General features: G+C 38.0%; 1 protein-coding gene across 1 annotated transcript; it reads right to left on the bottom strand.

Annotated features, from left to right (window-relative positions):
* Positions 1-440: 440 nt before the first annotated feature.
* On the bottom strand, positions 441-24,113 carry ptprjb.2 (protein tyrosine phosphatase receptor type Jb, tandem duplicate 2). Its single transcript, XM_085914794.1, has 29 exons — positions 23,957-24,113; positions 14,013-14,034; positions 13,662-13,853; positions 12,892-13,152; positions 12,174-12,425; positions 11,416-11,673; positions 11,023-11,295; positions 10,094-10,357; positions 9,600-9,866; positions 9,268-9,513; positions 8,931-9,194; positions 8,076-8,336; positions 7,739-7,999; positions 7,247-7,516; positions 6,852-7,118; positions 6,127-6,402; positions 5,906-6,055; positions 5,577-5,781; positions 5,118-5,233; positions 4,939-5,026; positions 4,816-4,860; positions 4,564-4,651; positions 4,384-4,474; positions 3,719-3,795; positions 3,450-3,584; positions 2,946-3,062; positions 2,714-2,874; positions 1,960-2,095; positions 441-1,886 (listed from the first exon to the last, which is right to left on the bottom strand). Exons 1-29 carry the CDS (start codon positions 24,023-24,025, stop codon positions 1,728-1,730), a joined length of 5,271 nt encoding a protein of 1,756 aa, XP_085770920.1. The 5' UTR covers positions 24,026-24,113; the 3' UTR covers positions 441-1,727.
* Between the last annotated feature and the right edge of the window lie 549 nt (positions 24,114-24,662).

Here is a 24,662-nt window from a genome sequence, read left to right as displayed (position 1 = left end):
GTCTTTTTAAATGTTCCCTCTTTGAGAATTTTTGGCCTCAAACTGAGCAGGAAAGGTTTTTCTTTCTTGTGTGTATTCTCATGTGTTGTTTCAAACTACTGCTATGAGCAAAAAAAAAATCCACACTGAGAACATTGTGTTTGTTTTGAGACTCATCATCAGCAGCAGCAGAAGCGGCAATATTTTCCTACAGCGCATGATGGGTAAATAAGGTACACCTCATAAAAAGCCACTGGGGAAGTGCTAATAATTTTTGGTGGATAGCAAATATGACTCACATTTCTGAATTTGACATGTTGTCTTGATGCTTTCTCCAGATACTTTGGCTTCCTCACAATTACCCTTTCATATATTTAGAAAAACGGATGTGCCAATTGTAAATAAAAAACACACCAAAAAGACAAACCTTTGTGAGGTAAGTATCTCACCTTTGGTAAAAAAAAAAAAAAAAAAAAAATACATTTTACCCTGTTAAACATATTTTTGTATTGTAAAAATAAGACTTACACAAAATGTTTAAGCACGGTTATACATTGATAAAAAAAAAAAAAAAAAGATATAGGTTTGGACATCTTTCAGGGCGGGAAAAACAGAGTTATTGTGGTGTGTATACCAATGTATTTGCATTAAAGTTGGCATTCTTTAAAATACCATATCAATGAGCGCCCTTTAATGGTACTCACACAAGCAGGCAAGACATTTAATATAATCACCATGCTCCGTATTTTGCTTTACACATCACACACGAAGGATAAATATGGGTCATTTACAGTTTTGCATTGTACCAGCAAGCATCTCGTAGGAATTAATACAAACTTAAACTAAGTTCTGGACTTTTTTTTTTTTCCATCCAGAGTATGCACTTCCTGATTTCCTTAAAGTGCTTCTGACAAAACTATAACACTGGGTTTTTAATAATGTTTTCAAAGAATATACCAGTCTCATTATTAGAAAATGTCATTTTTAAATGTAGACAAAATTAGAAAAATGTTCATCTTATATACATGTCTTTGACAATATTCTCAGCAGGAATTGACATGGGGGGAATGTACATCAACGATTCCATTCAAAGATAGTTGTGACCGCATAATACACAATGATGACTTTTCCAAACTGGCCAAATGATACATCTAATAAAACCTGCTTCTTTACTTACAAATGTTTAGAAGAGAAACATAAATGCATCCAGTGCATTGTTCACGTCAGTGCATAAAAATATACAATACACACTATACAAAAAAACCTACATAAAAAATAACATAAGTAAAGTAACATAAAATGTGCAAAGCCATAATAATCTATTCAGTTCTATTTACATTGGTCAATAATGATAGCACTCTTGCAATATGGGTTTCACTTGAGTGCCATCTGCTGGTTTCACAGGACCAACAGTTCATTTTAAGACAATTTCTTTTTACACTTTACAAGTGTCAGCAATAATAACGCCCATAAACCTGAGCCAATCATATACAGTATTAGGCCAGCATAATTACAGTAGACAGCTACACAATCCAAATATGCTTTAGGAAACTACCATACATGTTTACTATATGGTATTTAACAATATTTGAATATTTAACCATTTACAAGATAGAAAACAATACAAGTTTTTGATTCAGAAGATTCCTAAAACATGAATTTGTCAGGAGACGTTTTAGAAAAGCACTCCCTTTTCTTAGCTATAAAAATTAAAAATGAAGTCAACTACCTGAGTGCTTCAAACTGGCTTAAGTATTGTTGCACCCGTGTTTATAATAATCTTTTCTGGGTTCCACATTCTCATAAATGGTGAGTGCGGCGGTGTTTTGATAGATTAGATCCACATTAGTTCCAGTTCTTGATCGGATTATGTCCATTGCACATTGGTTCAAGATCACATACTGATCCTGCACAGACATAAAATCAAGATGTTAATCACAGCTGACAATTACAAAAAGATCACTGAATATAGTGTTGTACCTCTGTTTGCACCATGAGTGGGCGGTGCATGCGCAGCTCATGGACAACACCAAAAACATCCACTACATTTTCCCTTTCAATTTGGAAGATGAGACGATCAATGGCTATGAAGGTGCCAGTGCGGCCCACCCCAGCACTGAAACAGAGAAAGACATTGAACATTGAAGCGGTGCACGTGTTCGTATCTAGTACTAGGACTGTACAAAATTCTGAATTGAATTGAGATTGACCCTTAAATTCCACTTCTGTTTTTGAATTTGAAGTGACGTGGCAAAAGGGAAGGACAATTGCTATTGAAATTCAAATTGCATGGAGTAGAATTGAAATTCCGTCAAGAAAATTCATGACGCAAAATAAAAGTGGATTTAACAATGAAGCTTTACAGTACGTAAGCCCATTTAAAGCACCAATTTCACATCAATATTATTTGAAGGAGTTATGTACACAATATGTAATTATCTTAGTTACAGTAAGTACCTGATTTATTTTTTTAGGTTATTTGCTTATTACTGATTCATCGCTCTTATCTATTGTTTTTACTCTTTGTGCTATTTGCTTGTATGTGTTGTGTAATGTGTCTAGTCACCGTGGGACGGTGGGAAACGTAATTTCAATCTCTTTGTGTGTCTTAACGTGGAGAAATTGACAAAAAAGCAGACTTTGACTTTGACGACATGCAGTTTGTCTGTCAGTGAATCTCTCCCCCAAACTACAAACACTGTCAAAGTTTCCCTCACTGATTGTTCTGACAAACCTGCAGTGCACCACAGTGGGGGAGTTGGTGGAATATTGGTCCATGTGTTCTCTGACCAGGTGTCTGAAGCTGATGAGAAGCTCTGTAGTTTCCGGCACCCCGTGGTCGGGCCAGGCTGTGAAGTGGAATTGACGAATTGAACGAGTCTCTGCTGTTTTCACCTATGGGCATACATCTACGTGGATTAATACAGGAAGACAAATGATGTAACAATTGCCTAAATTCCCCTCACATTTTTAATTTCAAAGTCCCGAATGGTCCAGTCATCAAGGGGTATTTCAGAGGTTGTTGTAACGCGGATGTATTCAAAGTGCTTGGTGCTTGAATGCCAGTACTGCTCACATTTGACCTGTGGAAAGAAAATAATGAATGATTTACATGAAAACATGATTAAATGTATACATTTAAAATTATTCAATCCTTCCTAAACTTATGTCATATCACTGTTGTCATACAGTACAGTTTATTGGTCTCTGTTGTTTTTTTGTTTTGGAAAAAAAGTAAAGTGTATTAGTAAAATGTACAAAATAAAATGTATAATGTAAAGTGAATATTCATTCTAAAATGTCACAATTGTAAGCACATTTTAATTTAGCAAGAAAGAAAGAAAAAAAGAAAACAAGCAAGCAACCAACCAAAAAAAACCCCAAAAAAACAGACATGCAATGTATCTCTGAACATGATTTTGTTCAGCAATACTAAAAACAAATTTTGTGTGTGTTGTGTGTGTACTCACTCTGCCTTGCTCATTACAGCGTGTAAGCATGACCAGGGTGTGCACATTCTTCTCCCATATCATCCTCCAAAAATCCTTGACAGTGCCAGGCAAAGGACCCTGGGCTGCGATGAACTCCTTTTTGGAGTTGTAACCCTGCCAAATGAAACAACAGTCCATGCATAAACATTCAAACAGTCCAAACAATAACTTGAGATTGACTGAAGTGATGAAGACAATGGGTGAGAAATGATGAAGCAATGGCTCAGGCAGAAGGAGTCAGTACGCACCGGCATGTAGTTAGCATTGATGTAGTCATCAAATGGATTTCCATGAATGATAGAGAGTTTCACTCGAGAAGAATCATCTAGGAAGTATGACAAGTGGGACATGGGAATTATGATGAAAATGAGTATTTTATGAATTTTTTTTTCGTGTTGTTGCAAACTTGCTATTGCCGATCATGACAATTCATAAGTACACCCTTACGACACAACATCCAATATTAGAGCTGTATCAAAATTCAGATTTTGCAACGATGATCCTGACAGACAGTACGCGGATTCTCAATTTGACACGATGAGATCATGCCATGTGGAACACTATCTGAAATTTGATGTAAGATCTCTTCTATTAACTGTACGTTGTGGAGAAAAAGGCAGTGTACTTAGCAAAAAAAAAAAAAATCTGTTGTGAAATAACAGCACTAACAATAACAGTACAATTCTTAGTTATGTGACAAACATAAGTGAGCAACATTATCTTTTATTTTTATAAAAATGCTTCAGCTCTTGTACTGGATATCATTCGATTATGCAGGAGCATCTATGTAATTTCACGGTGTACACTATTTTAGTGGCATATGGCCGAGACATGAATGGTTTGTACGACAAAAGGTAGTGAGAGGCAGACGAGAAGTATTTTTGATTTTTAAGTAGTCTGGAAGGTGACTCACAGGGAAGTACATTGTTGTAGCGATTCTTGGCTTTGTTCTCTTGCATAAGGGCACATGCTTTTGACTGAGATGTACCAACCAGCCTTAGGTCCTAGAAAGACAGTAAAAACCAAAACGTAATGTTAGTAGTGAATCTTGCTAGTTGACTGACATGGACAAGATGTTTCACAAAAGTTTCACCTCAAACTCCTCTGCAAAACCACAGTTGGAGTCCGCTTTCTGCTTCTTGTAGTAAGCTTCATAGTCCTCCACCCTCACTGCTGCATTTCTGCTCAAAGGACAAGAGTGCAGTAACAAGAAACCAATTCAGTTTTTCTCTCGTGATCTTTGAAGGTTCACAAACAGCACTGACGGACAGTTATGGAATACAAAGTTTAAGTGAAATCTCCTGTTGGTATACATAGAAATATGATTGAAATGAACATATTTTACCTCAAGGAATGAATCTGGATGTCTGAGGATTCTTTTTTGGATAACCTACAGCATAGTGACCATGAGTTGAAAGGTGTGACTTTTACATATGTCAGATGACGGGACTTGGTGAATGTCACAAACCTTTTCCAGTAAACAATGAAGCCAATGAGAATGATGAAGAGGATGCTAAAAATCCCAAGGGTTGCTCCGACAGCGACACTGATGACAACTATGACATTAGCAAAGATCATGAGTAAGTTTTCAAGAAAAAGAAAGTGAGCACATGAAATGAGACAGTTCATTTAGAACTTGCATGGTACCTGGGTCTTGGGGGAGTTTTACCATTGGATAGAAATTTGTGATTGAGACCCTCGATTCATAAGACATAATTAGGTTGTCTTGCAGAGACAATCTAGTGAATAATACGATGGCATACCTGCAAGATAAAATAAATAAAAGTGAGACAAAATCAAAACAACTAAAGCTGTAAGTTTTTCCCGAGTAATAATAATGTAATAAGTGTTGCATAATGAAGGCAATAAATTCATAGCTAGGCTAAAAAATATTGACGACATGTGATTGGATTCTGTGTTCACATCCAAATTGATTCCGTCCATTCTACTGTTTTTCATTTACATATGCAGGCAAACTAATTCGTTTGATGGGTGGATGGATGGATGGATGGATGGATGGATGGATGGATGGATGGATGGATGGATGGATGGATGGATGACAAATAATTGATCTGCTAAATGCAGCGGTATGTTTTAAAGTCTTACTGGTATCTTTGGTTGCCATGAAGGGGTCCATTGGTGTAGCCCGCCCATTCTGAACCATCTCCAATATCTACAGACAACATGTTCTCTTGACTCCGTGATTGACCATTTCTCTCCTTGATGGTTGCCAGATATACTGTAGTTTGTTTGCCAATCCACTGTTTATATGTGTTTCCCAAGAATCTGGTTGTATTAGCCATGTCAGATTCTGAAGGTACAGACATAGGAGAATGATTATCAGTTTAATAGTCTTGCCAAGCAAACAATTCTTCAATTTCTTGGGACAATGATGAAACTACAATAGTGTGGAAACAAAAATGAATGAAACAAACCTTTTATGTTTTCCCCCACCAACACACCAAAATGAGTGACTGGCCCACTGGTTTCAACTATCAGGCTGGAATTGATTAGAATTGTGAATTTGTTGTATACTTTCTCGTTCACAATAGTTAGCGACTCATAGTTTGCTGGAATCGGTGGGTCTGCCAAAACACGACAGCAAAAATTGTGATTTTGTCTGTAAAAGGAAAGCTACATTTAAAATAAGTCTAACCTGTAATGCCAGTCATGCAGTGTAGAAGCTTTGGAATAGAAGGCTCTCCACAGCTCAGTGTCTCCATCATTATCTCGTATGAAGTGAAGTGACTTAGGTTGGAGATGGTCTGGCTACAGCTTTGGTTACAGGGGCTTGCCCCAATCATCATTTCCGCATCATTAATAGTGATGCGAATGTCATGAAATTCCCCCCTGGGTTTAGTCCAGGACAAGACAATTTCTGCATTTGGATTGTCTGGACCGTTGCATGTTGGATTTCTCACCGGGTTTGCATCTGAAATAGATTAACAAAAATAACGTAATTTTAACACTTATTAGACACACAAGGTTATTTAAGAATTTACAACCTGCGCAGTGTGAACAGTTTATAGACTGTAACGTTTATTACGGTTTTATTGATGATTTTACTTATTCCTTAAGTAATATAATAATAAGATATAAAATATATAAGGGATAAAATAATAAGGGATATGCATTTGTGGTTTGGGCAGCAAAACATACAATGAGCAAAACAAAAATCATTTCTGATTGATTTTATTTCTTTCTTTTGATAAATCCTGCAGGCCTCTGTAGGTTGTAGAACCATTTGTGGCCACAATGTATTTTTTAGAGACTGCCTCCAAAATTTGAAAGTAAAAAAAATGGAGTTGCTAAATTTGCTAAAAAAAATAGGAATAGTGCACACTGGTGCATTATTGTGAGTGTAAGATATTGTGATCATACCCGTGCAGGTGGAAATCCTTTTGGGAGCACTCTGAGTTCCATCCTTTGTCTCAGAGACAACAGAAATGTTATACCTACTGCCAGGGACCAGGTTTTTGATAGTATACATCGTTTGGTCAGTCACAGTACTGTTATTGATAGGCCAGTCTGAGTTTTGCCAGGTCAAATTATAAACGTAGCTTTCCTTGTATTCATCAGGTTGAAACCATGTGACTGTTATATTGTCCTCCTTTGCAGAAGAGTTGAGAAACTGCACATGCAAGGGTTCTAAGGGAATCGGAGAGGTAAGCATTAACCCTGAGATCAGACACATTTGCGCATGATAAAATAAAAAAATACATACAGACAGACAGATATAATTAAATAAATACATAAATAAACAAACGCATGCTTACCTGTGGTGACCAAATAGGCATGAACCACTTCACTCCGAAAACCCAAGACCCCAATTGTTGTTACGGATATGTTGTAGGGAGTCCCAGAGATCAAGTTGTCAAAGGTATGACCGGAGTTAGTGGTATTGATGTATCCACTTTCCTCCGATGGTGCTCGTGTTAGCTGGTAGAAGAATGATGTACCATTCATCAAGGGGGCGTCTGTCCACCTTGCTTCTATTGAGTTTGTCGACTTTGTAAGGATCTCAATAGGCCCAGGTCGGTTTGGAACTTTGGGAATTGGGAAATACAGTGTGTTAACATCAACATGTAAACTAATGTCATGTGATGTTCTGTTAGTTTGTGTTATGTTAGGTTATGTACAAATTTCAAGATGACAAATGCTCAAATGAAACAACCATGCTCAACGTTGGTTGCATAATGTGATGGTGTACCTAATACAGTGGCTGGTGAGTGTGTAGCTAAGTATGGCATGAACAAATTGGTACTTACAGGTAGCATTTGTAACAAATTCCGATGACACGTTGAATGGTCCAGAATGGGATATGACCTTGGCGCTGTACAGACTACCAGCAGATAGCCCCTCGAAAAGCAAGGAGTTATTGGTAGCCTCCACTGGCTGTGATTGATTAGTAGAAGAGCTGTTGAGGTGAACACTATATGACTCGACATTCCCTTGTGGGATAATCCAGGACACCAGGACTGACATATTTGAGCCTTGACTGGAGATCCCGAGTTGGACTGCCTCAGGCACTGCAAAACAATGACTTGAGTTTAACAAATGAAGAGAAGTAAGTGCTTTCAATCAAATGGCAAATTCAAGTCTTACTTGTGTACTGGGAAATGCAGCGTTTTTCCCCTTGTATGCCATCCCCTGCTTGGACAAAAACACAGAACGTACACAGTGTCCCAGGTTGGAGGTTTGAAATGACTGTAACGTCCTTTGTCACAGTTTGGTTTTGGAAGCCACAACCAGTTGTCTCAACCCAATAGGTGTATTCAGGTTTGTGTTGCAGCGCTTCCTTCCAATTCAGTTGGATTGCAGTTGAGTTTAAGGTGAGCGCCTTAAGTTCATTAATCGCATGTGGTCCTATAAAACACAGGCAGAAAGTTTCCTTTGATGAAAATGAGAATGGCTGTCCGATAAGCATCATTTAACATACTATATATCATGAGTCCAATTTGCTATCTCAGATTATTTTCAACCAAAGTGGATATAACTGTGCCTGCCGAGTATTTTTGATCAGTACAGTAATATAAAATATTATTAGTATTATTGGAATATTTTCTCCAAAATGTTCCAAAACAGCGGTTATTTTTTTCAGATTTTTCAGTGATATTTACTTGGAAAAAAAAAGTAGTTTTTTCACTCTGAAATTCTAAACACATTTTACAAGGAGAGTTTTAGAGCAATATTTCAAATATCACTCCGGATATTTACAGTATAAATTGCAGACAAAAATCAAACAAATCAAACTGCTTCATTTTTCTCAACGAGATTCATCAGCTTGAGCATTAAAACTCAAAAATGTCTTTCAATTTTGGCAATCGAGTTTTCTTTCGTCAAATCAACCTATTTTAAGTTGAATTTAATATTCTTTGATCTCAAATTAATACAAGAAATATTATTGATGATAGTTGTTGTTACCAAATTCTTTGAAGAGGATGCTCACATAGTACATACGTGTAAAGAAGGATTTGATCTGTGGAGCTGCCGGAGTGCCATCTGCTGCTTTTGTGGTGACGCTGAAGGTGTAGTTGTTGCCAGAGAGAAGGCCAGAGACATTGGCAGACAATGTTGTGGAGACCAATTCGTCTGATTGAAATAATCCGTCAGTGACATGCACCAAGTATGAGTAGCTACGATTCATTTCTGGTTGTTGCCACACCAACATGACAGCATTTGTGGTAATTTCTGCCGCTTTCAGCATGGTCGCCGAAAATGGTTCTGAGAAAAATGGAATCAAAAACAACATAAGTATTATGGATTTACAGTTATTCTTCGATGCTAATTTACTTACTTGTATAAAACGTTGCTTTTACCGCTGTGCTTTTATAGCCCATCACACCAATTGTTTCAACAGAAATAGAGTACGGGCTTCCAGAATTGAGCTTGTTCAAAACAAACCAATTATTTGGGGTTATGAAAAGGCCATTGACACTGTAGTTGTATTGATTATGATCCATATCATCTGGTTGGTGCCAAGTGAAATTGATAGAGCTGACAGTCTGGAGGTCAACGCTTATGGGCCCAGGAGAGTTTGGAACTTAGCAAGAGAAAAAGAATACTTTTATTAGTCACTGTTTGAAAATGAAATACAAATCCTCTTCAAACCATGATGAGTTAACTCACAAGTTGCGTTGCAGTAAGTTGAATTGTCACTTTGCAAAGTTCCACTTTTGCTTATCACCACCACACAATAAAGCGTCCCTGGCTTCAGATTCGTAAATAATGTGCTAAGAGTTGAGTTACTCAGACCCTCTTTTGAACTTTCAGATCCTGAGTCTTTGTTCAACAGGTGTACGGTGTAGGAATCCACGTGGCCCATTGGAGCAGTCCAAAAGACAGACATATTAGTTGTTGTCCCTATGACCCAGATGTCTGAAACTATCTCAGGTTCTGAAAAAAGAAGACAAATATCGGATTACAGTGGCTAGAATGCATAAGGTACTATAAGGCCTTTATTTGCAAGAATGCAAATGTATATAATATGAATATAAATAAATGTAATGCTCACGATTTTGCCTATTATATTGCTCCGTTGTATATTTTATATTTAAGTGTACTATGTACCAATTCTTATTCTTATTCTTATTATTTGATATTACAGACGAATGAGGCCATACTTGTGTATTGTGATGTGTATTCCGATGTTGACTTCAGCCCCTCTACAACTGTGACCACCTCAAAACTGTAAAGAGTTCCAGGGATCAGATTGAAGAAGGTATAAGTTTGTCTTTTAGTTGTCCCATTCTGAACCAGAGTTTCATCCTGGTATGCATTCAGCAGATAGCTATAAGTATCTTTGTAGTCACTTGATCTGGACCATATCAACTGGATGGTTGTTGTGTTATAATCCTGAACTTTGAGTTCAGTCACAGCTTTAGGCACTACACAAAACAGAGAACAGGTTTTGGTCAGAATCAACATAAGACAAATCTTTTTGTAATAATCAATATGACCATGTCAAGATAATGCAGTGATTTTGTCTTTCATGTGTAAGTGAATGTCTGCTCTCTCTTGGATTTACTTTCTCCTGCGAATGTGGTGACAATAACATGGTACTTAGTTCCAGGTTCCAGACCATGTACATCGGTGTTGTTATCAATGACTGTTTGTTCATTCAAAAGTGTTCGGTTTGAACCAAGTATTTGTAAGATGTCTGCACTCCATACGGGTTGGACCATGTTACATTTATTGAGGTTGTATTGATAGGACTGGCCACAAGGTGTAACACAGGGTTGGGCACGGAAAAAAAAAAATCAAAGTATTGACACTGATACAACTGAAGAAAGTTGGACGAGTGAGCACACTTTTAGAAGAGCAAATACGGCTGCCATGTTCTAGAAGTCATAAGAAGAAAAGCCCTAGACTTTTATAAAATGGATGAAGAGATATACACTGAGGTTGCCATGACAGTTGGTGTGCATATTTTTTTAGCAGAATAGCAGATTGAGTTTAAACATCACTAAAAACAGAGGAGCATTTGTATGCTAACATATAACAGGACAGCAAAAGGAAAACAGAAATTGTTAAGCTTTGGTGGTGTACTCACAGGTGTATCCTGAAATATGCACAGCAGAGCTCATCAATTTTTGGGGTCCAATTGTGTACACGGATGTGTTGTACAATGTTCCAGAAGAGAGCTGTAACAGCACCATGCTGTTATCGGTGGTGTTAGTGATCTGTATTTCACCACCTGGTCTTTGGTAGGTAATATGGTAACTGATAAAGGGAGAACCCTCCATCTTGGCGGGAGTCTCCCATCGAAGGTGAAGTGAAGAATTTGTACTTTGCATGATCTTGAGTGAACGAGGTGGTGTTGGAACTGAACATTTGTAAAAAGAAAAAAAAAAACAGCTTCAGATATTCACATATTTTATGTCCAACTATAAATACTAATTCAGATCATGGTCAATCTGGGAAACATCTTAAAAAGTCAATTTACCGGTAGCGAATGGAATCTGGTCGGCTGTGTTGCCTAGATTTCCAGCGATAGCGGTGACTGTGATGAGAAAAACTCTCCCCGGATACAAATCGTAAAATTCGGCTGTGGTGACTGTTGTGTTTTTGCTGGAGGAATATAACAGATCTGTATTGGAGATGTTCACCTCATAGAAATCAGCTCTCCCTTGGGGTAAGGTCCACTTAATTATCAGGTAGTCAGTCCCTGGAGTAACTGTAATATTTTCAGGCCTCTCAGGCCCTGGAAAATAAGAAAGTCAAATCTTAGGCTAGTTTTGCAGTCCACTACCAATGAAACAGTATGATAGTGTACCCTTATGAATTATGGTGTCTTTCTATTGGTTTGTATGCCTTCCCATGTCTGTTAATCCAACAGAGACCAAATTCTCTGACAGTAGGCAGCAGAATTAAATTTTGAGATTTCATTGTACACTGCACAGAGTCATGAAGATGCAACCCTAGACCAGACTCCTCCAAGTTTCAAATGAGTTATAGTGTTCTTCATTTTTCTATACTTACCAGTGGCATCTCAACATTGCACTGATGTGCTTAGAAAAAAAATATGTAAATATCCAAATGACAATCTCTTTGTTTTCTAGGTCGAGATGTCAATGCACTGTACGTTTTGGTAAAAATCTCAAATTAATTTCAAGATAGTATGTTTGAGTGAGTTCAATTTCTTCAACAGAAGACCAACAATATTGTACATTTCTATTTGCCATGCTAGCAGAGATATCTTACTTGTGACTTGGTCAAATATGTAAGGTTCTCCCTCCGTTTGGTTGTCTCCAGCAATGCAAACAATTGTGACTGTGTATGATGTACCAGAGGCCAAGTCTGATCGCACAGTGAAGTCATCATTTGTGTTGAACTGCGGTCCATCGTTGTGCCACTTAATCCTATATAAGAACACCTCACCATGAGGTGGTATCCATTTCAGAGATATTGCGGATGTATTTGCAGAAGCAGAGAGTTCGCGAATGATGCCTGGTTCTACATGACAGGATTGAGAACAAAATTAGCTCACAAAAAATAGCAAGTTTTCTTTATCAACTGTGAAGAGATAAAGCTAAAACATGCTCCTTGACTTTCTGTTCACTGCCAAATTGATCTCTCCTCTTTAATCTAAAACAGCTTCAAACAACAAGGCATGAAAAGTGATAATTATGTTTGCATTATTGCCAGTGTGATGTTTTCTGATGTATTGTTATATTATATGTTTTTGGAAAGTGTTTCTTTTTTTTTTATTTTATCTTTTTTACTTCTGCCGCTGAACAAGCGGCAGCCTCTTACAGCAGCTCTGTTGTTTTCTAACACTGTTGGCTGCTATATACTGGAATTTCCCTGTGTGGGACTAATAAAAGAATGTCAAATCAAATCAAACAAATGAGCTAGTGTGCCGTAGTTTTGTCAGTTATCCATTATTTTGTTAATCACAATAAAAAAAAAAAGCACTTACTTGTGTAATGGGACACAGCTGCAGTATCGCCTTCAGTCACTTTGTCATCTGCCACTGTATTTACATTTACAGTGTACATGGTCCCAGCAGACAATTCTGTTATATTTATCCATGTTTGAGTCACATTTTCTTGATTGTCAATTTTTCCATCAGTCCATCGTACCATGTAGAACGAGTAGTTTCCTTCTGGTTTGCTCCAGCTCACCTCCATTGAGGATGTAGTGACCTGGCCGACTTCAAGAAGGCTGACTTTTTGAGGCTCTGAGCAAAAGGGGACATAAAGGAATCAAGTCGTCTGTGTTCACTCCAACAACGGCGCAAAGGCCACTTTCTAATTGCGCCCGTCTACAAAAATACCAAAACTCCACAAGTGGGCTTTCCATTCGACTTGATGGGCGTAAAAGCGTAAGTTTCCAGGATGGCCTGGTAATGCCTCGGAATACCCCTGGAAGAGTTTGACGAAGAAAGGTCTGGGCTCCCCTATTTAAGCTATTGCCCTCGTGACCCAACCCCGGAGAAACACAAGAGAATGCATGGTTGGGCGCACGTGGGTGTGACTATTTCAATATTAAGAATAATATTGCTCAAATAATATTGCGCAAATGAATATTTTTCACATTCTGGTCAGGGCGGAAATGAGATCTGGATTGCATCCCAGCTGAGAGGCTGTATTGTGAGTCAAAGGGCTTATTTCTTACGTTGTCCTATGATTGCCAAACACAGTTCACATAGTTGTTGTGCATAATTTCCTTTTTTTCAGTTTGACTCACTCATTGTGATCTCTTGACAGCAGTTGGAACAGTTGAGGAAGACATGATAAATGGCTCCAGGAGTCAACTCAGTGAGTGAACCATCTCCAGAGACGTTCCCAACGAATAGAATACAACTGGAAGGCGAGGCGAGTGTGATCGTTGTTGTTGTTGTTATTAAACTTATTGTTTCATTGCTGTCACATAGCTTATCTGTGAAACAGAGGAACAAGAATTGGACCACAATGAAAAGAAACAAGCTTCCCAATTATTTTTGTCATTTGAATTAGCAATATGAAAAAAAGACAAGCTATTCATAAAGAAAATCCTATATTTAGCCGAAGAATATTTGCAGTGTGTAAAATGACCCACCTTTACAGTTTCCAAGGGAGCCCTGGAAGAATAAAAACACCTTTTAGTCTCATGCAACAGCAGATGTCAGTATTGAATTATCAATCAGAAACAAACATGCACACACAAAGTAAATTTAAAAAATAAAAAATGTTAATTCTAGTTTTTTTTAAATAAAAATATTCATTCATTATCTTATTTTGGTTTTAAAAATGACTTCAGTGCCCTGGGATTCATTTGCAGTAGAAAAAAAAAAAAAAGATGCAAAGTTAGAAAGTTGCTCCTCAATTAGCTCATTGTTTCTCGAAACTGCATTGCTAAGAAAAGAAAAAAAACTATTGTGGTTAGAGCATCGCAAACTAATAACAATTAACACTCATTTTTAATTCTTGTAATTAATATTTTTAGCAGTTTAATGTCATGAATGTCTGTTATAGTTGACGCATTCAGTTAATGGCTAAAATATCAATTTAAAAAAAGTCCTTCATAAACCTGATAATTAGCTTACCAAAATTATTTGACCTTTTATCACTATAGGTCACGTACCACAACTTCAGTTGTATTCTTCTATTCAAATAGTCAGCGTTCCAAGGCTTATCTAATTAATGCAGCACAACCACCCACCTCTCCCTGAAGACCAAACTTTGCATTAGTTTCTTTTTTTATTTACAATGGTGACTGTAGCCTTCCTCCCAAACCCTTTGGGCCTCTATTCTTTCCAAATCTGAGTGCCCCTTGAGAGGGTCAAGGCTGCAGAGCGTGTCAAGGCTGTTCAGGCAGTTGTTGACTTGAGCATAATTTGCGTGCAACCTCAAAGGTCAAACAGTTTGCTCCGGAAATCTTATCAAAGCTATTATTTTTAAACCCCATTTGGAAAATGAAACAGCATAAAAGCAGGAAGGCATTTTTAATTAACATTGGATGGATTTTTACATTATATTCTTGAGTTCTTAACATGTCTTGTTGACGCTGGTCTTTCCTTTGGCTAAAGTTTCACAAAACTTCCACAAAAGGAAAAAAAAAAAGCAAAATGCATATTTGACATTTTTTAAAGTTTGCTCTTGGTGTCATTGTTTTGGCTGGAATTCTGAGAGCCACTACCTCTGCCATTAACCAATTTGTTTGAGTTTAGGGGGCATTCTGGTTTTTGTTGGTAACGCTGATCAAAAACATCCAATCGTTTTGAATGGATTTTATTTGAAAGAATAGCTCACAGATATGTAATTCGGCAATTTGTTCTTTCACACAATTCTTGACTATCCAGTCTGCGTGACAAAGCAGGAGCACGGTCAGTTTTCTCGGCTTTCACGCTGCAAATGAAAGCAACAAGCATTCTTATTGTGCTGAATTGATGTCAGTCTGCCAAAGGACATGATGCAGACAATGCGCTGATGGAGAACACAACTGGAATCAACTACCATGTCTATCTTTCTTGGCCTTGTGAAATTGGATGAAGTAGTCATTTTCCCCAAGTGAGTTGGAATACAACAAAATTATCTTCAGCAAAGATGTCACTGAGTTGAGGACATATTCCAGTGTGACAGTCTCAAGGATTGAAGGATGGGAGTCTCATTTTTGAGAAAGTTCCCTTTCGATTGCATTGTCATTCTGAAGGAAGCAATTGTCCCCCTGCAATGTCACATATCTTCTTTCGACAGGAAACACGTTGAAACTGAATGACTAGCAACCCTACTGCTGGCTGCCAAATTGTGCCCATGCGTACCACTTCCTGATGTAGCCAACTACACAAATGGCAATACTATGGATGGGCATGAGGACTGATGAGATTGAACTGATGATCATGTCTTTTACAATTACAACAATACAACCAGCAGAGGTGATGTTGTTTTAGTTTCAACTTGTGATACAAAGTAAGTTTGCTATGAGAAGCCCAATTCTTTCTGACACGATTATTTTGCTCAATATTGACATTGTTATGAAAACATTAGTTCAAAACATAGAGAGAGAGCCTGCCACCCAACTTTGAATAACATATATATTTGAAATAACTAATTGTTATTTTTCCCTATTATCCACCAAGGAAATGTAGTCAAATTCAGTCATTTATGATGTCATTTTTTTACAGAACTCCAGATACTGACTAATCAGTCACTAAATAGATCGATTTAAACTTGTCGACAAAATGTCTGACTTTAGTGCAAATAGAACGAAAAATAGATGTGAAAGATCACTTATAATACTTTGACAGTCTTGTTTTTATCGAGATATTCGTGTTAAACTGTCTCTGAGCATTTAGACTAGATGTGCTTTGAATACTTTCATCATGTGCAGAAGTATCACATATTTTCGTCTGCCAAAATAAACAAAACAATGTTTCAAGCCATTAAGCCACGGAAATGACTCACTGAGAAGATGTAAACTGTACTCTAAAATCCCAGGAGGGAAAGGATTCCTTGGAATAAAAAGTCATGTTTAAATGCTGGAATCTTTTTGGAATGGTCAAACATTTTAGCTGGGACTCAGCTATTGACCCTCTGGCTCTGTGTCCTCAGTCTGTGCCCTTTGACGGAGTCTGGGAAAGAGGAGGAGGAGGAAGTGGCCACACCGACGGCTACATAAACATTACATCAACCCCAAAGGCAGCCGATCCGCCCGCGTCTCGCTCAGCCCATCTTTGCTGCGTGCTTTCCGATAACACCCAAGTTCCTTCCTCTGTAACGAGACTCAGCACAACCAAGACATCACCTTCAACGCTGTCACTCAAGGGTGGACCTTATTGACCTCAGCTTCTTATAGTCTGATGACTTGGAACACAAAAGCACCAAGAACAAAAAAGTAAAACTCCAGCTTGAATGATCTCGATTTTTGCATATCATCAATAATGTTGATATAAATACAACATCTTATGTGACATTTTGGATCCCCGGGCCAACAATACACGAAACAAACAAAAATAAACTTTAAAACATCCATATCAGCTCGTTGCAATAAGTGTGCCGAATGACAATTCAGAACAAAAACTATGAAACACAATTCATTGGTGACAAAAGAATTGGGATATGTGCTGGCTGTCTTTCCTCCCAGTACTTTTTCATTCATCATTTCAAATGGCATTAAAAATACATTCAGGGACACAAAAAGCCATCGTTGATCCAAAATTTGCTGTTGACCAGTGTTTTTAAAGTGCAGGTTTTTAATTAATGCTCATGTTTACAGATTGATTGACAGCCCCTTTCACTGCTCTCCTTTCATGTCAAGCATTGGGACAATGTGCACATTTATCACCGCGGCAACTTGACTAAATTTCACATTTCACTAATTCATTTTCAAAGGTCAGAGTCAGCCTTTGTAAAGTTGATTGGCTCAGAGGTTTCTCCTGGGAAACATTCATTGTTTCAGTGCAAACATGACTTTCCTGTACCCACCCAGAGACCCCAGATAACAGATCAACATAAAGGGATTTGAAGGTAAATATTGTGCTGTACTTCATACCTCAGGCTTATTAAGGTCAGTTCCAAGAACAAAAAGTACCACAAGACTTTGAGTAACACCAGACCTGTCGTCAGACCTCAGTATTAAGGAGGTCTTTTGGTAGATGGGCATGGCGACGAGTATGGATAACACATTCCAGTGACTTGATGATTATTAGTTTGTTGAATGTCATGCTAATCATTTTAAATATGGTAGAAATTACAAAGAGTGCTTTATTCACAATTTGCGACAGCTCTCAGGTGTCTTGAGAACATGTTTGTTTCGTTATTATAGCCCAAGTGGCAAGAATTTTAAGAATATCAGTATGATACTTCATGTAAGTAACAAGCCCCTAATACTTCATTCTCTGTTCAGCCAATTTAGTTACCATGATGACTTTGGCCTGAATCTTCACAAACTACCTCTCATCATCTCGCCATCTAGTTCGTAACAGGAGGCCTGATCGTGCCAGAGAATGCGTTGTGCCTGGGGCATGGGAAAAAGCGTACACCCATAAAGTCAAAGCAGTAAAAGCGTTTTAACTCATGGAGACGGCTGTTGATACTCGAGTGTGAATGTTTACCATGGACACAGAAACAAACACAATATTTCCCAGCATAAAATGTTATCTTTAATTTTTATGGCGGCAATTTCCTTCAAAACTTTACCACATTTAAAAATATCTAGAATATGCTCAACTTCCAGTCAAAGTATTTATGTCAGACTCAAAACTGAATTAACCATAACATTGTTGTCAATTTTATTTGAAGGCTTGTAAACTATTTTTCGAACATCTTGAAAAACAAACATTAGGTTCAAACTGAACAGAATGGACTCTTCTCCCTCCCTTATAATTGGAAAGTTAATCCATCTGGACTGTTATCTGTCTGTGCATTGCCAATCAGATTGTTTATATGTGATAGCACGACTGTGAGCGCAACATAGTAACACTGGCCATTTGCAAAATGGGTAATTCCAAATACTGAATCTTACCAAAGTGTGTGTGTGCTTCTGTGTGTGCGTGTTTCTCCAGGTATCCACCACCCACAACAGAGCCTTGACTCTTCTATCACTGTGCAGATCAGAGGACATGGAAATACTGTCCCCGAGCACAGTTCTGTACAAGCATACACGGTGAGCTGCAGACAACCATTGGAGCACAAATGTGAAGAAAACGTCCTCTGATAATGTTTGGAGGTCTACGGCTTACCCACTTTGTATTGCCGGCGAATGTATTGCTTGTCAATCCTCGCTAACATATTGTCATTTGACATTGTAGTCGAGGAGAAAAGGCTTAAAATATTTCATTATAATCTTCCACAAATTTGAAAAAATGAACAAATATGCCAACCACCCAAAAAAAAAAGCAAGCAGCAAAGAAAACTGTCTACCTCTTTTCACCGGGAGCTTCTGCCATGGTTACGAGTCATATACATAGCGTTCTGTAAAGCAGCGGTCCCCAACCCCTGGGCTGTGGACCGGTACCGGTCCGTGGATCATTTGGTACCGGGCTGCACAATAAATAACTTGCATTGCAGTAATCTTGTCCATGGTGCTAAAAAGGTTGGGGACCACTGATATAAAGAACTTGACATTTGAACCCAAACGTGCTTTTGTTTTCCATGTTCTTGATACTAGTTATTAGATTTATACTGTAAAATAGCATTTTTCTAGCGGACATTTGTCGTTTTCTCAATTGTTTTATATGCCAGTTTTGCATGCGGCATTTTGGAGTGACAAAAAGTTCAAATAAGAACTTTTGCCTCTTTTTTTGGAGATTTAGTTACACTGTGCCCTACCCTGAGATACAAGTCTAAACAAGATATTCATTTTTGGTATACAATTTACGCACACAAGAATCACACCTATTTTTAACTGTCTCATGGGGCTGCCATATTTGGCTTCTACTGACATCTGCTAGTGAGTGAATTTGATGTCAGCACTCAAGGGGCAAATTTAGAATCGCTTGTGTCCTGTGGCAGGTCGAGGCTGACCAAGTACGATACTACACAAGAAACTGTAAGCAGGGGTAAACTGTGACGCTTAGAAAGCACTCATAAACAAGTAACTATAACGAATCATGTTGCCAGCTATGGACAATGCATGTTTGCGGAATGAGGAAGAAAGCCCAAGGAAACCACGTGAACAGAAGAGCCAGAGCCGAGATTCAAACCACAACTCTCAAATCTTAAATTCAAAACTCTTAAGTCTTACTCTTAGGTAAATCTACATTTTTAGCAGAAAACGAAAGATAAAAGGTCTCTTCTTTTTTTTTTTTTTTTTTTTTCAACCTGACTGCCTCATTTGACCCTGACCTGCACAGAGGTCACAGATAAAATTATCTGCTCTTTGCTGACAATAAGGGCTTTGACGTCTGTGTCTCATTTACATGAAGTGGGGGAACTGTGACTCTTTGTAACTCATCATGTACATGCACAGACTGAAGGAGCCGCTTTGGTAACGGGCAACTATGTTAATTGAAAACTGGACCATCATCATGCCTCTCAAGTGTTTTAGTGAGTGGGCGGAGGCTGCGGCATTCCACGGAGAAAAACTTGAATTGTGACCTTTGTGATTCAGACAATTATGTGGAACATTTTGCTCATTTAGCTACAGTTAGACAAAAAGCATTCGACAGAGACTTTTATTCACTTGTATTTATTCTATTTCCCAGTTTTACGACTACAGTATTATTACGCTTTTGCATACGTCATTTGTTCAGCAAGGAAAAGTAGCATGAACCAAATGACAAGTGGTATGTACACACAGAATAGTGTCGATACTCACTACAGGCCAAGTTACCAAACGTTCCATTTCCTTGTTCTAAGATGTTTCCCACTGATAGCAGTGTCACCACCTTTTCATTTGAGTGGGCCCGGCTGAGAGTGAATGAAACCATATAAAGGCATGGCCATTCGCTCCATACTATGATAAACTCATGCAAAGTGTTGTACTTTTCCTGAATCATTTGAGCGTGAGGATCAAGTTAGTTCGCATGTGCCGCCCCTGTACTGTTTTGTGTTGATTTTTGAAGTACTTATTGGTCATTAAGCAGGCACAGGGCTTTTCAATTCATGTCACATTTATCTTCAGTTTACAGGTAATACGTGTCAATATATATTTTAGTATTTTGAACCCCAACATAGGACTAAATTCTTCCCCTGGAATGAGAAGGCCAGATTCCCCGCTAAGCCTAATGCTGTTTTGATGAAACAAACCGTCTGACCTCTCAGAAGTTCACAGGGTTGGTAACTAATTGATCAGATGAAGGGACACAAGGAAGCATTGTGCTTATTCAGTTCTGGTTTGAGCTGGTGTGTACCACAATAGGTTCAACTGGACAGTATGAAGTCATGGCAAATTTCCCGTTTCAAATATTAACAAACATCAATCAACAGAGCATACGATTTGCAACAAAGAATTAGCAAAAAAAAAAGTGTTGTATTCTTTTTTTTTTCATTTCGAAAAGTACATAATGGAAAGTAAAAGTCACCATAATAAAACCTTTATTGGCTGCTTAGCTACTTTAAAGGGAACATAGCATTTAAAATTTACTTTTCAATCTATTGTATATAAATAGTAAGTACCTGTCCATCCAAGTATTAAGTTTAACAACTAAGTAACTCTTTTATCAGTAATAATAACCAACCCGAAGAAGAATTTCTCCGCCAGCAACATGGCTAAATATGCAGGCCGATGTTCCAGAGCCCTTTTTAATTTATGGCCAGAGTCCAAAATTCATCCTTATTGTAGGATTAAACCTGGCTCACTTAAATGAGAAAGGGTTTCTTCCCCTATCAAATGGCGTGATTTCAGCAAGACAAAAAATAGGGTGTGTCAAGTGCTCTATAAGACCTTTGGGTATTCCCAGATGAACATGCAACAGGTGTTAGTAAGATGCCGGGAATTGATATACATTGTAAAAAATAAGTCTCCTCGAAAAACACGAATTGCTGTCAATCGCTATATAAGTACATCAAGTTTCTTTTTTGGTTCTATCCACCTTATTTACGGGCTATTGTTTAAATGTGTGTAGGAGACTTTAGTATTTGTCAACCTGTTAAATTATGAAAAGGAACGAGGCAATATTTGGGACGTTATGGACAGTAACTAGCGTGTTTGTCAGTAAGATGTCGTCTGGCGAGGAAGACGTTTTTTGTTCATAAAATTTAAAATATTGAAGACAATCGTTTTAATATTTGCTGCGGGCGTTTGAAGTTGACATATGACTGAGTGATGTATACATGAACTTTGAAGAATGATTGTAGTTGTATGACATTGAGCCACGCATTTACAGGAAGCGTTCATGTGGTTAACATGCAATGGGAAGTGGCTGCAAACAGATATGTTTGCTTGAAGCTCAATAAGACTGAGTCCACCTTCTTTTAACAAAATGCCATCAACTTTATTACTATATAGGAACTGCTACGTCTCAGAGCATTAGGAAAGTGGAGAGGGCCAAACGCTAAAAACTGAGAAATTGAGAAAAAAAATAAAATCACAAAGTGTCTCCTTTAAAAGAAATCAGAGTTAAGTATGCTGTTCTATTCTTGTTTGATGGTAAGAGATGAAGAAACATATGGGTATAGTATCAGCATGCAAAAAAAAAAAAAGAGGAACTTTAATATTTCCCCTTTTCAGGTTGAACTTCCTTTGTTGCATATATTGGGGGTTTTTTCTCCAACAAAATATGCCCTTGTTGAATTGTTTCAATATTGTGTAAAGCTAATAATGAGGTTTGCTATGATCTGAAGGAGTCGACTAAAATACAGTGTATAATGAGAATCTATGTGAACTGATGAGATCATGTGAACTACGGATATCAACACAACTCATGATCGAAGCAGTTCATCATTTCTCGCAGGTCTTCATAATATACATTGTTCTTTAAATGGACTCTTATTGCTTTCTGTCTTTTTGTGTTTTATACAAATTCAATAACAACCTGATGATACCTTTAGTTGGCATACTGTGAATGTTCAGCCCAACTTCCTCAGTTACAAGTTGTACACTACAGAAATAAAACACTTCTGCGTTCACTCCAGTGCACACAGCCGAGAGATGGTGGGAATGTGTTATGGCCCTTAACGTGCACAAAACTGAACAGGATGTTATATTGCAGTGTGGTTTCTTATGTAAGGCTAAATGCACCATGTCGACGATGAGACAATGGACACTTGTCATTGTTGTCACTGCTGTGTCATACATACTGGATGTAAAGTCAGCCCATTGACAGATATTGAAGTAGAAGATACTACTGGAAACAATTCGAATTTCTCTTTACCAGGTTGGATCGCTAAAAACTGGTAGTGATGTAAACTGTATCTCATTCCAATCCTGACCCATCGGTATTGGCCACGCACATCCGCATACCATTCTCACCCCCTCTCGCCTTTTTCTATCCTGAAAGACCAGTGCAGCGAGGACAGGTGGGGCCAATCCACAGACACAGATTTACGTAATGACATTTCACTGGGATGCATTTTTTACACTGGTTTACTCTGGATGAATCTAGATGACTCTGGATATTACATATCCACAAACCAGTATAGATAACCATGCTTCTCCTCTATACTTTTGCGACACTTCATTACATTACACTTTATGATGCAAATGTAGGCAATGTAAGTGCTGTATTATTAATCCCACCTTTACAAATATTAGATTTATACTATTAATGCGTACAATGGCAATATGTTGTTGTGGTTGAAGTTGTATTAGTGTTAGGGGTTAGGGTTAGGGTTAGGGTTAGTCTGGCAATGAAGTTCATCACAGCAAACTACAACCACAATATTATGCATTTATTTTTATGTGAACCATTTTGAGTGCAAACTACAACCACAATATTATGCATTTATTTTTATGTGAAGCATTTTGAGTTGGTCAGTCGATCGATTGATTGAACTTCATTGACACTGTCAGTCAAATCTGACCATTATTGTATCCCACAGGCTTCCAGGTGATGAATTGGATTCACACTTACATTCAAATATGCAAATTTTAAATCATAAAATATCTGATGCTACACTTATAAAGACATTTGAATAAAAAAATGTGTGCAAGTATTATGGAACATTTTCTTATTTTTCTTATATTTCTTATTTTATTATTATTGTTAGAATTTTTCATTTTTATTATTTATTTTCAAGAAACTTCACTTATTGTTTGTAACCAGAATTCTAAATCTAAATTAATACACTCCAGTCTTGTCTTCTGCTTCACAGTCAACCATTGTTAACCTTTTTGACTTAACTAAATGTCACAGTATTTATGATGCGATGACGTGGATTTAACCCAGATTAAAAAAATCCCATTCATAGCATGATTGCAGCCATTGTAACAAAACTCCATCCTTGTGTGAAATTTCTCCGCAAACTTTGCACCAGTAGCGAAACAGTCAGCCTGAAACGCAACAGGTGCACTCATCCATTCTTGACTGGTTGAGCATTCCTTTAATCCAAGCAAAGTGGCACTTTTGGAAAACCTCCGTTCTTCTCAAACGTGACTGAAAGCGCTAAAGAAATTAGTCTTACCTTTATGAGTGCGCTGAACTGAAGAAAACTCCACAGAGAAGCGATGACGCGCAGCTGCGACGTCTTCATGACTACTATTATTCAAACAAAGTTCACGTAAAAACTTTTTTTTTTCTTACCCACTTGACATGCCGAAAATCACGTCTTTGTTGTTTCTTTGTCACGACATAAGAAGGGCTAAGTAAGATGGGGAAATTGTTTCTCTGTGGGAACAAGGAGGAGCGCGTCATTGGGCGAAAGTTGCATTAAGTAGTGGACACCGCCCCCCCCCTCCCCTCCCTCTCCTCCCCCCCCCCCCCCCCCCCCCCCGCCTCCTCCTACTCTTCCTCGCCATCATCAACACGGAGGGAAAGTTGGTCAAGCAGAATTGAAGGAGTCGCTCCACATTCCGACCATAACTTGGCCACAGACGGTGAAGGAATGCATCGTCCCCTTTCGAGGGTACTCAACAGAGAAGCCAAGGAAAATATTTGCAGAAAAACTCCCTTTAAGTTATCTTGATCTTCTTTACAGTGGACAAAGGTGATGATATTGCTGTGTATGTGAAGTATAAGGAGAAGTATTTCAAATGGGAATACAAATGGGATTTTTGCAAGGACATTTGGTGAATTGATAAATCTACAACATGGTCAACTAGACTTGCCTCTGCACATAAATAAAGATGTGCAACTCTTTACTTCAACACTTCAATAGAGCCATAGATATG

The sequence above is a fragment of the Syngnathus leptorhynchus genome, chromosome 6, assembly GCF_054491065.1.
Source record: "Syngnathus leptorhynchus isolate UIUO chromosome 6, UIUO_Slep, whole genome shotgun sequence".
Taxonomy (NCBI): Eukaryota; Metazoa; Chordata; class Actinopteri; order Syngnathiformes; family Syngnathidae; genus Syngnathus; species Syngnathus leptorhynchus.
The sequence above is the reverse complement of the archived record's forward strand: the minus strand, read 5'-3'. Positions and strand labels throughout refer to the sequence as shown.